This window comes from Mustelus asterias, chromosome 7, assembly GCF_964213995.1.
Source record: "Mustelus asterias chromosome 7, sMusAst1.hap1.1, whole genome shotgun sequence".
In the NCBI taxonomy this organism is placed as follows: domain Eukaryota; kingdom Metazoa; phylum Chordata; class Chondrichthyes; order Carcharhiniformes; family Triakidae; genus Mustelus; species Mustelus asterias.
This window is the reverse complement of record NC_135807.1, coordinates 2,822,201-2,837,461: the sequence shown is the minus strand read 5'-3', so window position 1 is coordinate 2,837,461 and position 15,261 is coordinate 2,822,201. Positions and strand designations below refer to the sequence as shown.

The window sequence follows — 15,261 nt, the reverse complement described above, 5'->3', positions numbered from 1 at the left end:
TCCTCCACCTGCGGGGCCAATTTCAGAGTCCTATGGACCTGGACCCCAAGGTCCTTCTGATCCTCTACAGTACTAAGTCTTTCCCTTTTTATATTGTACTCCTTCATCCCATTTGACCTACCAAAATGGACCACGACGGATTTATCTGGGTTGAAGTCCATCTGCCACTTGTCTGCCCAGTCTTGCATCCTACCTATGTCCCTCTGTAACTTCTGACATCCCTCCAGACTATCCACAACCCCACCAACCTTCGTGTCATCGGCAAACTTGCCAACCCATCCCTCCGCTTCCTCATCCAGGTCATTTATGAAAATGACATACAGCAAGGGTCCCAGAACTGATCCCTGGGGCACACCACTGGTGACCGACCTCCATTTAGAAAAAGACCAATCTATACCCACTCTCTGCCTCCTTTGGGCAAGCCAGTTCTGGATCCACCGGGCAGCAGCCCCTTGGATCCCTTGCCCCCTCTTTTTTTTTTTCTAGAAGCCTTGCATGGGGGACCTTATCGAACACCTTGCTAAAATCCATATAAACCACATCTACTGCCTTCCCTTCGTCAATGTGTTTAGTCACATTTTCGAAGAACTCCACCAGGCTCTTAAGGCATGATCTGCCCTTGACAAAGCCATGCTGAGTATTCTTGAGCATACTAAACCTCTCCAAATGCTCACATATCCTGTCCCTCAGGATCTTCTCCATCAGTTTACCAACCACTGAGGTTAGACTCACCAGTCGGTAATTACCTGGGCTATCCCTATTCCCCTTCTTGAAAATAGGAACCACATCCGCAATCCTCCAGCACCTCTCCCATTTCCATCGACAACACAAAGATCATCGCCAGAGGCTCTGCAATCTCTTCCCTTGCCTCCCACGGTAACCTGGGATAGACATAGAACACAGATAGAACATAGGTCTATCTGGGATACATCCCATCTGGACCTGGCAACTTATCGATCTTTATGCCATTCAAAGATTCCAGCACAACCTCTTAAAGTCCACATACTCAATCCTTTCAGTCCACCGCACACCTGCAGTACATCCACCCAGGTCCTTCTTTGTGAAAACCGAGGCAAAATACTCATTGAGCACCTCTGCCATTTCTACTGGTTCCGTACAGACTTTCCCACCATCACCTTTTATAGGCCCTATTCCGTCACGTCTCATCCTTTTACTCTTCACATATTTATAGAATGTCTTGGGGTTCTCCTTAATCCTACCTGCCAGGGCCTTCTCGTGAACCCTTCTGGCTCTCCTAATTTCCTCCTTTAGTCCCTTCCTACAAGCTGTATACTCTTCTAAATCCCTATCTTTGCCAAGCTCTCTGAGCCTTTTGTACGCTTTCTTTTTCTCGACTAGGTCCTGCACAGCTTTTGTGCACCATGGTTCCTTTAACCAACCAATGCCTCCCTGTCTGCTCAGAACGTTGTCCTGTAGAACTCTAGACAGACATTCCTTGAAACTGCCACCTCTCTTCTTGTACATTTCCCCAAGAATACCTCCTTCCAATTTACTACTCTAATTTGCTGTCTAATGTCTTCATATTTCCCCTTACTCCATATAAACACTTTGCTAGCTTGCCTGATCCTCTTTTTCCAATGCAAGCCTAAAGGAGAGAGTTATGATTGCTATCCCCAAGATGCTCTCCCACTGAGATCTGACACCTGTCCAGATTCATTGGTCAGTATCAGATCAAGTACAGCCTCTCCTACATAAGAAATAGGAGCAGGAGTAGGCCATCTAGCCCCTCGAGCCTGCCCCGCCATTCAATAAGATCATGGCTGATCTGACGTGGATCAGTACCACTTACCCGCCTGATCCCCATAACCCTTAATTCCCTTACCGATCAGGAATCCATCCATCTGTGCTTGAAACATATTCAGTGAGGTAGCCTCCACCACCTCAGTGGGCAGAGAATTCCAGAGATTCGCCACCCTCTGGGAGAAGTTCCTCCTCAACTCTGTCCTAAACCGACCCCCCCCTTTATTTTGAGGCTGTGTCCTCTAGTTTTAACTTCCTTACTAAGTGGAAAGAATCTCTCCGCCTCCACCCTATCCAGCCCCCGCATTATCTTATAAGTCTCCATAAGATCCCCCCTCATCCTTCTAAACTCCAACGAGTACAAACCCAATCTCCTCAGCCTCTCCTCATAATCCAAACCCCTCATCTCCGGTATCAACCTGGTGAACCTTCTCTGCACTCCCTCCAATGCCAATATATCCTTCCTCATATAAGGGGACCAATACTGCACACAGTATTCCAGCTGCGGCCTCACCAATGCCCTGTACAGGTGCATCAAGACATCCCTGCTTTTATATTCTATCCCCCTCGCAATATAGGCCAACATCCCATTTGCCTTCTTGATCACCTGTTGTACCTGCAGACTGGGCTTTTGCGTCTCATGCACAAGGACCCCCAGGTCCCTTTGCACGGTAGCATGTTTTAATTTGTTTCCATTGAGATAGTAATCCCATTTGTTATTATTTCCTCAAGTGTATAACCTCGCATTTATCAACGTTATACTCCATTTGCCATATCCTCGCCCACTCAGCCTGTCCAAATCTCTCTGCAGATCTTCTCCGTCCTCCACACAATTCACTTTTCCACTTATCTTTGTGTCGTCTGCAAACTTCGTTACCCTACACTCCGTCCCCTCCTCCAGATCATCTATATAAATGGTAAATAGTTGCGGCCCGAGTACCGATCCCTGCGGCACGCCACTAGTTACCTTCCTCCAACCGGAAAAACACCCATTTATTCCGACTCTTTGCTTCCTGTTGGATAGCCAGTCCCCAATCCACTTTAACACACTACCCCCAACTCCGTGTGCCCTAATCTTCTTCAGCAGCCTTTTACGGGGCACCTTATCAAACGCCTTTTGGAAATCCAAAAACACCGCATCCACCGGTTCTCCTCCATCAACCGCCCTAGTCACATCTTCATAAAAATCCAACATGTTCGTCAAGCACGACTTTCCCCTCATGAATCCATGCTGCGTCTGATTGATCGAACCATTTCTATCCAGATGCCCTGCTATCTCCTCTTTAATAATGGATTCCAGCATTTTCCCTACTACAGACGTTAAGCTGACCGGCCTATAGTTACCCGCCTTTTGTCTCCTTCCTTTTTTAAACAGCGGCGTAACATTAGCCGTTTTCCAATCAACCGGCACTACCCCAGAATGCAACGAGTTTTGATAAATAATCACTAACACATCCACTATTACCTCTGACATTTCTTTCAATACCCTGGGATGCATTCCATCCGGACCCGGGGACTTGTCCACCTTCAGTCCCATTAGTCTACCCAGCACTGCCTCTCTGGTAACATTAATTGTATTAAGTATTTCTCCTGCTGCCAACCCTCTATCGTTAATATTTGGCAAACTATTTGTGTCCTCCACCGTGAAGACCGACACAAAACTTATTTAAAGACTCAGCCATATCCTCATTTCCCACTATTAACTCCCCCCTCTCGTCCTCCAAGGGTCCAACATTCACTCTAGCCACTCTATTCCTTTTTATATATTTACAAAAACTTTTACTATCATTTTTTATATTAATTGCTAGCCTAGCTTCATAGTTTATCCTTCCTTTCTTTATCGCTTTCTTAGTCTCTTTGTTGTTTCTTAAATTTTTCCCAATCACTTGTTTCTCCACTATTTTTGGCCACTCTGTACGCAGCTGTTTTTATTTTAATACTCTCCTTTATTTCCTTTGTTATCCACGGCTGGTTCTCCCTTTTCTTACAATCCTTGTTTTTTTGCTGGAATATATTTTTGCTGAGAACTGAAAAGGATCTCCTTAAAAATCCTCCACTGTTCCTCAGCTATCCTACCTGCCAGCCTGCTCTCCCAGTCTACCTTAGCCAATTCATCCCTCATCCTATCATATTTCCCTCTGTTCAAACAGAGGACACTGGTTTGGGACCAAACTTTCTCCTCTTCCATCTGAATCAGAAATTCGACCATATTGTGGTCACTAGACCCAAGAGGGTCCTTCACAATAAGTTCCTTAATTCTACCTACCTCGTTACACAATACCAGATCCAAAATAGCTCGTTCCCTCGTCGGTTCCATAACATGCTGTTCAAGGAAACTATCCCGACAGCATTCTAAGAACTCTTCCTCCATTCCACCCTTACCGACTTGAGTCTGCCAGTCAATGTGCATGTTGAAGTCCCCCATGATTATTGCCGTTCCGTTTTTACACGCATCCCTTATCTGCTTGTTTATAGCCCTCCCTACCTCAACATTATTATTTGGGGGCCTATATACCACACCTACTAGTGTCTTTCTCCCTCTACTATTCCTCATCTCTACCCATAATGATTCCACGTTTTGTTCCTCAGAGCCTATGTCATCCCTCAGTACTACCCTGATATTATCTCTTATTAATAGCGCGACCCCACCACCTTTTCCTTCCTGTCTATTCTTCCTAAACGCCTGATACCCCTGGATATTCATCTCCCAGTCCTGGTCACCTTTCAGCCACGTTTCTGTAATGGCCACTAGATCGTACCCACTTGTGCTGATTTGCACCATCAACTCATTTACCTTGCTCCTCTTGTAGGCTTGTCCACATGCTGTCAGGAAACCCTCCTGAACACCTAACGAACTCTTCTCCATCCATTCCCCTTACACTAGGGCTATTCCAATCTGTTTGGGAAATTAAAGTCTCCCATCACAACTCTGCTATTACTGCATCTCTCCAGGATCTGTTTCCCTATCTGCTCCTCCACCTCCCTGTTACTATTGGGTGGCCTGTAGAAAGCTCCCAGCAAAGTGACCAGCCCCTTCCCACTCTGAACTTCCACCCACAGAGACCTAGTGGACAATCCCTCCACAGCATACACCTCTACAGCTGTGACACTATCCCTGATCAGCAGTGCCACTCCACCCCCTCTCTTGCCTCCCTCCCTGTCCTTCCTGAAACATCTGAATCCCAGCACCTGGAGTATCCAGTCCTGTGCCTGAGACATCCAAGTCTCTGTAATGGCCACCACATCACACTTCCAGGCATCGATCCACACTCTGAGCTCATCCCCTTTATTCACTACTCCTGGCATTAAAGTAAACACATCTCAATCCTTTGGTCTGAGCTCGCCCCTTCTCTATTCCCTGTCCATCTGCCCTCTTGCACTGGCTATAACCCTTCTCTGTTTGCAAGCTACCTTCCTCACTCAGTCACCTCATTTTGATTCCCTCCCCCCAACCTATCTAGTTTAAACTCTCCCCAGTAGCCTTAGCCAACCTTCCTGCCAGGATATTGGTCCCCCTGGGATTCAAGTGCCACCTGTTTTTTGTGTACAAGTCACACCTGCCCCTAGAGGTCCCAATGGTCCAGGAACCTGAATCCCTGTCCCCTGCACCAGTCCCTCAGCCACATATTCATCCTCCACCTCACTCCATTCCTGTCCTCACCTTCCCGTGGCACAGGCAGCAATCCTGAGATTACTACCTTTGCTTCTTTGTTCTAAGTATTGCCCTGAATTATGCCAATAATTACTGTGCATTTTACAGTTGTGATGTTCTTAAGTGGGCTGTAACTTTAAATTGTGCCCTGATGCCGTCACTAATTCTTTGTCCTTTCTAGGAATTGTGTCCTAATTTGCACTATGGGAATCTTGAACTTTGCTGTGATATTCAACAACTACATACACTTAAGGATAATATGCAGCTACCACTGCAGTTCTTGTCCAGGTATCCATTCTTTGTCTTTTGCTTAAAATATGGTCAGATCCAGGCCAAGCATGTTTCCATTAACCTTCTTGAGGTTCCTTCAGGATTGTTGATATTGTTTTCTTAGACTGGAGTAGTTAAACTTGTGCTTAATCTTGGTGTGAGCATTGCTGTAGGTGGTGGTGGTGCCCTTGTCCTTCAAGGCAGTGGAAGATGCTGTCAAAGGAGCTGAGTTGCTACAGTGCAACTTGTCAATGGCACCCCATCCACATGTACCAATCAACTGGGCTGCTTTGTCTTGGATTGTGTCCAGGCTTAGTGTTGCAGCAGCACTTGCCAGGCAAGTGGAGAGTATTCAATCATGCTCCTGGCTTGTCTTGTAGATGGTGGATAGGCTTTGGTAAGTCAGATGTGAATTAAATTCACATTTTCAATATGTAACCAGTATTTACATAGCTTGCCCGGTTCCATTTCTGCTCAATGGTAACTCCCAGAATGTTAAGTGGAGGGATTTTGTAATGCTATTGAATATGATTCTTGTTGAAGATCAATGACACTTATCCACCCAAGCCTGAATTGTTTCAGATTCTTGAAGAATTGCAAATGTTTCTGAACCAATGTAATTCCAATATACCCACCTTGTGAAGGAACAGTCATTGGTTAAACCCATGTTGTTCAATTCCAGGCACAGCACTTGTGGAATATGTTGGCCTTGGGGGTGCAGCACGTACCAGAATGCTGTGGCCCAAAAATTAAATGAGGATGGCTTGCATAGAAAATTGAAGGATGAAGATCTTAAAATTAGAGCCTGGTAGATTTTGGAACTATTTCAGTGGTGGAAATCTAGAACCTTCCCTCCATGTCCCAAAAACATGCTATAGGGTCTGAAGGGCCAATTGAAAATTTCAGTAATAGATTGTCAGATGAATAAGGGTATTTGGGGATATGAAACCAAGGCAGTTTACAATTCAAAGGCCGAATGACAGAAAACAGGATTTATCCAGCTAAATGACATGGGAGCAGAATTAGGCTGTTCAGCCATTCAATCATGGCTGATATTTTCCTCATCCCCATTCTTCTGCCTTTTCCCCTTGCTAATCAAGAACTATTTTCTATCTGTCTTTAAGACACTCAATGACCTGGCCTTCAGTCTTCTGTGGCAGAGTTCCACAGATTCACCACTGGCTGAAGAAATTCCTCTGTTTTAGAGGATGTTTCCCGCTGGGTGTTCCCTTAAAACCAAAAACTTAACCTCTATCATTGTCTTACAGGTGTCCATCTTGCTTTCACAATTTCATGACCTTTTACTGTGAACTAACATGCAGTCCTGCTCAAAGCTTGTTTCTGAATGCCACCCAATTCAAACCATATGTTCAGAACCAGACCAGCATCACTGAGGTGGAATATTACATTGGATCAAGTTTTGCAAATGGTGAGAACTCCAATTTTTGGTGAATTTTTTAGAAGGAATGCTTTTGACAGACAAATGAGGGATTTTGTTTTGCCATTGACAATCTTTGGTAGTGAAATCTCAATGTTGGTGCCACAGCCTAGTTAATGACTAGATACCCTGTAAATAATTCTATACTTCCCACTGCCTCAGAGCAGCCAGCATAATCAAGGACCCATGCACCCCATCAGGAAATGGATACAAATCTGAGGTCACATACTAACTGACTCAAGAACAGCTTCTTCCCTGCTGCTGTCAGACTTTTGAATGGACCTAACTCACTAAGTTGATCTTTCTCTACACCCTAGCTATGACTGGAACACTACATTCTGCACTCATTCCTTTTTTGTACAGTATGCATTCTGTTTAGTACATAAGAAACAATACTCTTCACTGTATACCAATACATGTGTTAATATCCAGCAGGACCTTTGCTTTTCTCTTGCTAGAGTAGCAGTTTACACTTGTGCTGCTGCTATGAGGGTCATTTACTCTGTACAAGCAGGGGATTGAATCTGTCCATGCTGTAACTCTGCAATGCATTTTTCCATTGAGTCCACCATCCTAATTTTGGATGAGGAAGTGGGTTGACAAAATAATAGTGGAGCACTACTGTTGTGGTGAATAGGCATCTATCTGAGCATCCAATAGTGAGCTCACTTGTGCACAATTTTCAATAAATTCAAATGGAAGGTTTTTATCTGACTGGCTTCCAGTCATACATCAACTACAGCTAAGGTGGTATCTGCCACTCCTGACTGGCTTGAACATCAAGTGAATCTTGAGATTAGAAAAGATCCATATGCAAGTATCCAATAGCATTTGGCACGAACATCAGCTTGATGTGCATGCCCAGTGGGCTTAAATACTGGAATGCAAATTCATGTTGCTAGGGCTCTGAACTTTGACACTGTCACTGCCTCGGTTATTGAAAGAACCAATTTGTTGTTTTTTGTAGCCATGTATAATGCCTGTAAAGATGTTCAGTCACCTTCAAGTAATGACAAGGCTCTGGGGCTGCTTTGTGGAAAAGATGTGAAGGACTGTAATGCAACCAACTGGATTCAGTACATGTGCAGCACCAGTAATGCTCAGACTCCCTTCAACATTATTCCCATCTTCAGTGGTAAGCCTTTACAACATAGTGCAATGTAGAAATATTTTTGCATAGTCTTTAGCAATGGATGCATCACATTTGTGATTTGAATAAGTAGTTGCCAAAGCAAATAGCTGTGTAAAATGTTGCATCATCCTGTACTAAGTTACTGATTACTGTCAATGTATTTGACCAACATTCTGAACATGGGAATTGCTGTGAAAAGAACTGGTTAGTCAGCATTTGTCTCCAATTGGTGATTCAAAATACATGGCTTAGGCTGAAGAATCAACCAGATTGGACTTGGGTGTCACTGGCAAGTCCTAAACTTGAAGGTAGAGTTGAACCAGTGCAGGTACATCCATGGGGATTTCCAGGATTTTGACCTGTTTGGATGCTCTGTGGTTTAGAAGGGGACCTTGGAACATCAGTTACTTGGCTTGAGACAATTGAATTGGGAGGAAAGTCCAGAATACGATTCATTATTCTTTTCACTTGTGTATTAGGCAGAGATATTTCAAATGGTCAAAATCCAGAATTTCTCATCCTTAAGAACTAAGAGTAGGCCATCTGGCCCTTCAAACCTGCTCTGCCATTCAATAAGATCATGGCTGATCTCTGTGGACTCAGCTCCACTTGCCTGCCTGCTCACCATAACCCTTAATTCCTTTACTGTTCAAAAATGTATCTATCCTTGCCTTGGAAACATTCAATGAGGTAGCCTCAACTGCTTCACTGGACATGGAATGCCACAGATTCTCGACCCTTGTGTGAAGTTCCTCCTCAACTCAGTCCTAAATCTGCTACCCCCCTTATTTTGAGGCTATGCCCCCTAGTTCTAGTTTTCACCTGCCAACGGAAACAACCTCCCTACTTCTATCTTATCTATTCACTTCATAATTTTATATTCTCCACACCCCATTCTTCTAAATTCCAATGAGTATAGTCTGTCTGTCTCAGAAGCCAACCCTTAACTCTAGAATTCAACCTAGTGAATCCCCTCTGCACCACCTCCAGTGCCAGTATATCCTTAAGTAAGGAGACCAAAACTCTTGCACAGTACTCCAGATGTGGCCTCACCACCACACATTATACAGCTTTAACATAAACCCACTTTTTAAAAACTCCATCCCTCTAGCAATGATGGAAAAATTCCATTTGCTGACTTAATTACCTGCAAACCAACTCCTTGCAATTCCTGCACAAGAACACCCAGGTCCCTCTGCACAGCAGCATGCTGCAAATTTTTTACTCTTTAAATCCATTTTGCTGTTATTACCAAAATGGATGACCTCACATTTACCAACATTGTACACCATCTGCCAGACCCTTGCCTATTCTCTTCGACTACCTATATTGCTCTGCCACTCATCTCAGTCATCTGTGAGCTTTGACACACTACACTTGGTCCCCAACTAAATCATCTATGTAAATTGTAAACCATTTGCAGTCCCAACACTGATCCCTGAGACACCTAGTCACTGCCAACCAGAGAAACACCCATTTACCCCCACTCTTTGCTTTCAGTTAGTTAACCAGTATTCTATCCATGCTAATGCATTACCTGTGACACCATGCACCTTTATCTTGTGCAGCAGCCTTTTGTGTGGCATCTTGCCAATACCTTCTGGAAATCCAGATGCACCACATCCACAGGTTCCCTATTGTCCACTGCATGTAATGTCCTCAAGATTTCCACTATATTGAACTGTAATGGTGGTGACTTGTATCAGTACCAGCAACTTTTCTTTTGATAGATCATCCAATTGGAAGAATGATCCCCATGAATAATGAAACCAAAGGCTGCAATGAAACATTGGATGATGGTTCCCCACCATGCAGTTGCCAGGACTGTTCACTAGTCTGTGGCCCAAAACCAATTCCCCCGCCACTACCTATCCCATGGACTATTTTTGGTTTGGATGCTATGGCTGTTATAATGTGGATCTCCTATCTGATCTTCTTGGTTGTCTTTGGTGGAGCAGTCATCAGCATGTGGTATTTCAGGTAACAATCTTTTACTGTAATTCCACAAATTGAGTATTTTAAATGGCTACATTTTTCTTGCTGTCTGCAAATTAATTTAATTCATTATTCAACAGAAAAACACACATTGCTTCTGAATATGCTCCAATAATTGATACCAGTGCAAATCATTCAGTCAACAGTCATGACCTAGGTAGGTTATTCCATTTACTGTTTAGTGTGGCAGTGATGTGCCAGCATGGGGGTGGGGAATGGTTGCCCCATGAAGTTGCCATGTCTGTATAGCTGGTTCTTCATGAGGTGGATCATGTCAGCTTGCTTCTGCCATTAATGCAATTTTTCTCCCTTTAATTTGAAGGGGTAGAGGTTTCCCTCTTGACCATTTGCTTCCTGATCTCTCCTCAGATAACACATCTTGTTGTGAACAGCTTGGTGCAAAATCTGAAGCTCTCCTGCGTGACCTGTTCACATGGTGGGGGTCCTACTGTGTGAGAAATCCTGCTCTAGTTATTGTGCTGACCACTATTGCAGTCGGAATCTGCAGCTCTGGTCTGGTATTCATGAAAATCACCACTGACCCAGTTGAAATCTGGTCTGCACCATCCAGCCAAGCTCGCAAGGAAAAGTATTATTTTGACACTCACTTTGGGCCATTTTTCCGCACTGAACAGCTGATTATTACAGCTCCCAATAGCTCATGGACCACCTTCTCTCCTTATCCATCAGGATCAGATGTGCCATTTGGCCCTCCATTGGACAAAGACATCTTGCATCAGGTTGGCTCTTTTTTGGAATCATTCAAGTAACATTAGGAAGCTGGACCTCATTGGGGTCTGGCAGAAGGGTCAATAACCAGAAGACCACTTTCAAAACTAGAGGCGGTGTGGAGTTCTGATTTGAAGCATTCTCTAGTGAAGAGTGGGAAGGGGCAGGGAGAATGGAATTGGAACTGGCTGGCTCTTTGCAGGCATCAGCTGATCTGTCCTGTCCAAGTTCTGATCAGTGTTCCTCTAAGCTGTCTGCTCTTTCTGCACAAGAACACCAAACAAAATTCAATGTAACTTGGAGTTTTTATCACTGGGAAATGCTGTCTAAGTATCTTGTATTTTTAGGTACTGGATTTGCAGAATGCTATTCAAGATTTGGAAGCTTTCTACAAGAACGAAACTGTGAAGCTGCAGGACATCTGCTTGGCACCTTTGGCTCCATATAACAACAACTGTACCATCCTGAGTGTCTTAAACTACTTCCAAAACAGTCATGCTGTCCTTGATCATTCCCTTGGTGATGACTTTTTTGTCTATGCTGACTACCATAGCCACTTCCTGTATTGCACTAGGTATGTGACCACCACCAGCTCTTGCTCTTATTCCAAGAATATCCTGTGTTCAACTTCCTGGCCAGCAACATTGTTAAAATGCTTAACCATAAGATCAACTAGCAAGGAACTAGGTACTGAGGATATTGAAATTGCTTTTTTTTTAAAAAACCCAGAAGATAGATAGAATCCCCACAGTGCAGAATGCCATTGAGTCACCAACTCTACCCAGGCTTACCATAACCCCATGTGGGCAGCACAGTGGTTAGCACTGCTGCATCACAGCACCAGAGACCCAGGTTTGATTCTCAACTGGGTCACTGAGGAGTCTGCACATTCTCCCCATGTCTATGGGTTTCCTCCCGCAGTCCAAAGATGTGCTGGTTAGATGCACTGACCTGAACAGGTCAGTGTGGTGACTAGGGGAATTTCACATTAACTTATCAGTGTTAATGTAAGCATTACTTGTGACTAATTTTAACTTTTACCCCACTATCACTTTAACCTATATCTTGGCAATTCTTTGCACTGGGAGGAAACCCACACAGACATGGAGAGGAGAGAATGTGCAACACTGGAATTGAACATGGGTCCCTGGAGCTGAGGCACCATGCAGTCAGATGCTTGCTGCTGGGTTTTTGTGATCTAGGCTGTGCTGCATACAAGATGGTAGAAGCAGATTCAGTAACCTTCAAAATGTGCAGAACCATGGAGGAACTGGCTAAATCTGCTCTACAGTTCATACCTATTCTGAATCACTAGATTTTATTGCCAGGTAAATGATTATTTGTTCAAGAGAAGCGCCTTTCTATTTTTGTAGGGGGTCCTTGCCGCAATGTCCAATTGTTTCTTCAATTTCCTAAATCAACTGCATATCTCCTTTCAACACCTAGGCTACAACATGATTCCCCACACTGCTAGAGCTCACTGGGTTTGATCCATGCAATACCGAAGGCCATTCGGCCCATCAAGTCTGCATTGACCACAGGCCCTATTCCTGTAAAATTTTACCCCACTAATCCCGCCCCCCCCCCCCCCCCCCCCCGATACTAGTGGCAATTTAACATGGTCAGTCCACCTACCTGCACATCTTTGAACTGTGGGAGGAAACCAGAGCACCCAGAGGAAACCCACGAGAACATGTAAATTCCATACAGTCCGAATCAAACGCAGGTCCCTGGCACTTTGAGGCAGCAGTGCTAACCACTGTGTGCCACCATGCCATTGTTCAACCTGACAGGACCACTTGTTCCACACCAAATGCATGCCACTGGGTCTAGGAATTTGACATTCTGTCCCTTTAGCTTCAATATTTATCCCACAAACTGGAATGTAATTTTCAGTTCTTTGCAACTTCACAGTACTTCAGTCACAGTACAGAAAGAGGCCCTTCAGCCCATATCTGTACCAGCACCTATCTATGGCATTAAATGTTGAGCTTGTGCCTATTGCCCTTTCAGGCAGTGAGTTCCCAATTCCACCACTCTCTGGGTGAAAAGGCCTTTTCTCAGAATCCCTCTATCTCCTGCCCCATGGTTGATCCCTCAACTAAGGGGAAAACTTCCTATTTATGTCCCTCCATTTTGTACATCTTTGTCCCCACCCCCTCACCTGATTTTTCTCAGCCTTCTCTGCTAAAGGAAAAGACCCCTAGCCTCTCCAATGCTTACTCATGGGGACAGGCAACTTTTTTCATGCTTGAGCCCTGAATAAATTGTTTCAGTGGAGGGTGTAAAACATTTTGTATTGGCAGGTTTCCTGTGGTGAAGTTTGTGGTCATGTAAGCAAGCCCATAAGGTGATCTGGTCTGACTGCAAACATTAATTTAGTTACTTGCATGGCAATATTGAAATTGCAACTCTGATCAATCCTAAACTCTTGTTTAAACAGGGCTCCAGCTTCACTGAATGATACCACTATGCTTCACGATCCCTGCTTGGGCACATTTGGTGGACCAGTTTTTCCTTGGCTGGTTTTGGGAGGATATAATGGTGAGCAAGTCTTGCAGCAACAAATTGTTTCTGACCCTGCCCTAACTGCTAGAGTGGCAGGGTGTTTGCTGTGAGAAGCGGTAGCATTTCATTCTTGCTGGGCTAACAGTTAGCAGGCAGCCGTTGTAGCCAGTTTGAGCTGAGCAATTTCTCATGGGTGTTGGCCAGGCCAGCATTATTGCCCATTCACTAAATGTCTTGTACTTGATATGCTGCTGCTGGAGTTGCACTCATCCAGATAAGTGAGTGTTCCATCACTCCTGACTTGTGCCTTGTAGATAGTGGATGTGCTTTGGGGAGTCAGGCAAATTACACTGAATTCCCAGCCTCTGACCTCTGTAGCCACAATGGCTAGTCAGAGTTCTGAAATGCTGTTTGCTTGGCACTATGGCACAAGACTGAATATTGTTCAGGTCTTGCTGCATATGGACAGACTCTTCTTCTCTCTCCATCCCCCCCCCCCCCCCCCAATTCCCATGGAATCCAGTTTTTTGCTGGCACTGCAGCTCCTTGATGCCACACTTGGTCAAATGCTGCCTTGATGTCAAGGGCAGTCACTCTGATCTCAACTCTTATCTATATTTGGACCAAAGCTGTAATGAGGTTGGGGCCAGTGAATCTTTGGTTGAAGATTATTATAGAATATGTGGATAAAGCAACATTTTTGCCTGACTGCAGAATTGCCCTGGATCCACAACAGGTGGAACACTTGGTGTCTTACTCCAAAGGTGAACTATAACAAACCACACTAATTGGCAGGGATTGAGTGAATGAATGTGGAGCAATCTGGATTCTCTGCATGGTGTTGCTGAGTTGATGCCAGATTTTCTACATTTGCTTGCTTAATCACTTCAGAAGAGCAGGAAAAGTCCAAGATCACAAGCTAGCTGCTGAACCATGTGCATCTTGCTCATGTGACTTGTGCCAAATGAAGTGCAGGGTTGTCAGGGTAAAGGGAAATTATACTTCCTCAAATTGTATGTACATTTTCCCCAAGCTAATACTACTTTGGAACAGAAGCACCCTCTGCATTTACTGGATATGGGGATGGTGTAGAAATGAATAATTGAATTGGTAGAAGCTAATTTTGTATCATTTGATCCCACAGGTGATGATTATAACAATGCCACAGCACTGGTGATCACTTTCCCTGTAAATAATTATCACAATGACACTGAAAAGTTAAACAAAGCTTTGGCTTGGGAGAAGGTGTAAGTAATCCTATTTTGCATTCCAGCTTGGCTGAAGACTTTTTGTTTTTTGTGGAACACTGGATGATTTGTCTTTTCTTTTCAGATTTATTGATTTTCTGAAAAATTACAATGAGTCCAACTTGACCATTTCATTCTCTGCTGAAAGGAGCATTGAAGATGAGATAAATCGAGAGAGCAACAGTGACATCAACACCATTATCATTAGCTATGCTATAATGTTCTTGTACATCTCCATTTCCCTGGGACACATTAAGAGCTGCTGGACTTTCATGGTGGGTGAACTGGAATGCCCAGTTTAATAGGAAAATATAAAGCTGCTATTGAAATGTATTTGGGCTGGGGAAGGAGATTAGTCATACTGTGGGGGGGGGGGGGGTTTGCAGTGACATTAAAGGCTTGTACAATAAAAACATGAGCTCCTGGTAATGAACAAAGGGTTGTTAAGTAAAGTGCAATTTTCACTCCATATTGGGAGACTTGGTCCTCTTAACTCTTGGATATTTTAAATTTAAGGATTGAAGTTTTC

At 44.1% G+C, this 15,261-nt stretch overlaps 1 protein-coding gene across 1 annotated transcript in view; it reads left to right on the top strand.

The window, feature by feature from the left end:
* npc1 (Niemann-Pick disease, type C1) overlaps positions 1–15,261 on the top strand; it is a 38,141-nt gene that overhangs the window by 5,170 nt on the left and 17,710 nt on the right. Inside the window, exons 3-12 of the mRNA XM_078215580.1 lie at positions 5,595–5,701; positions 6,952–7,112; positions 8,089–8,256; positions 9,984–10,233; positions 10,329–10,405; positions 10,618–10,988; positions 11,325–11,551; positions 13,421–13,521; positions 14,630–14,732; positions 14,818–15,007. Coding sequence (XP_078071706.1) covers positions 5,595–5,701; positions 6,952–7,112; positions 8,089–8,256; positions 9,984–10,233; positions 10,329–10,405; positions 10,618–10,988; positions 11,325–11,551; positions 13,421–13,521; positions 14,630–14,732; positions 14,818–15,007 — 1,755 coding nt within the window. The remainder of the gene's footprint in view (positions 1–5,594; positions 5,702–6,951; positions 7,113–8,088; positions 8,257–9,983; positions 10,234–10,328; positions 10,406–10,617; positions 10,989–11,324; positions 11,552–13,420; positions 13,522–14,629; positions 14,733–14,817; positions 15,008–15,261) is intronic.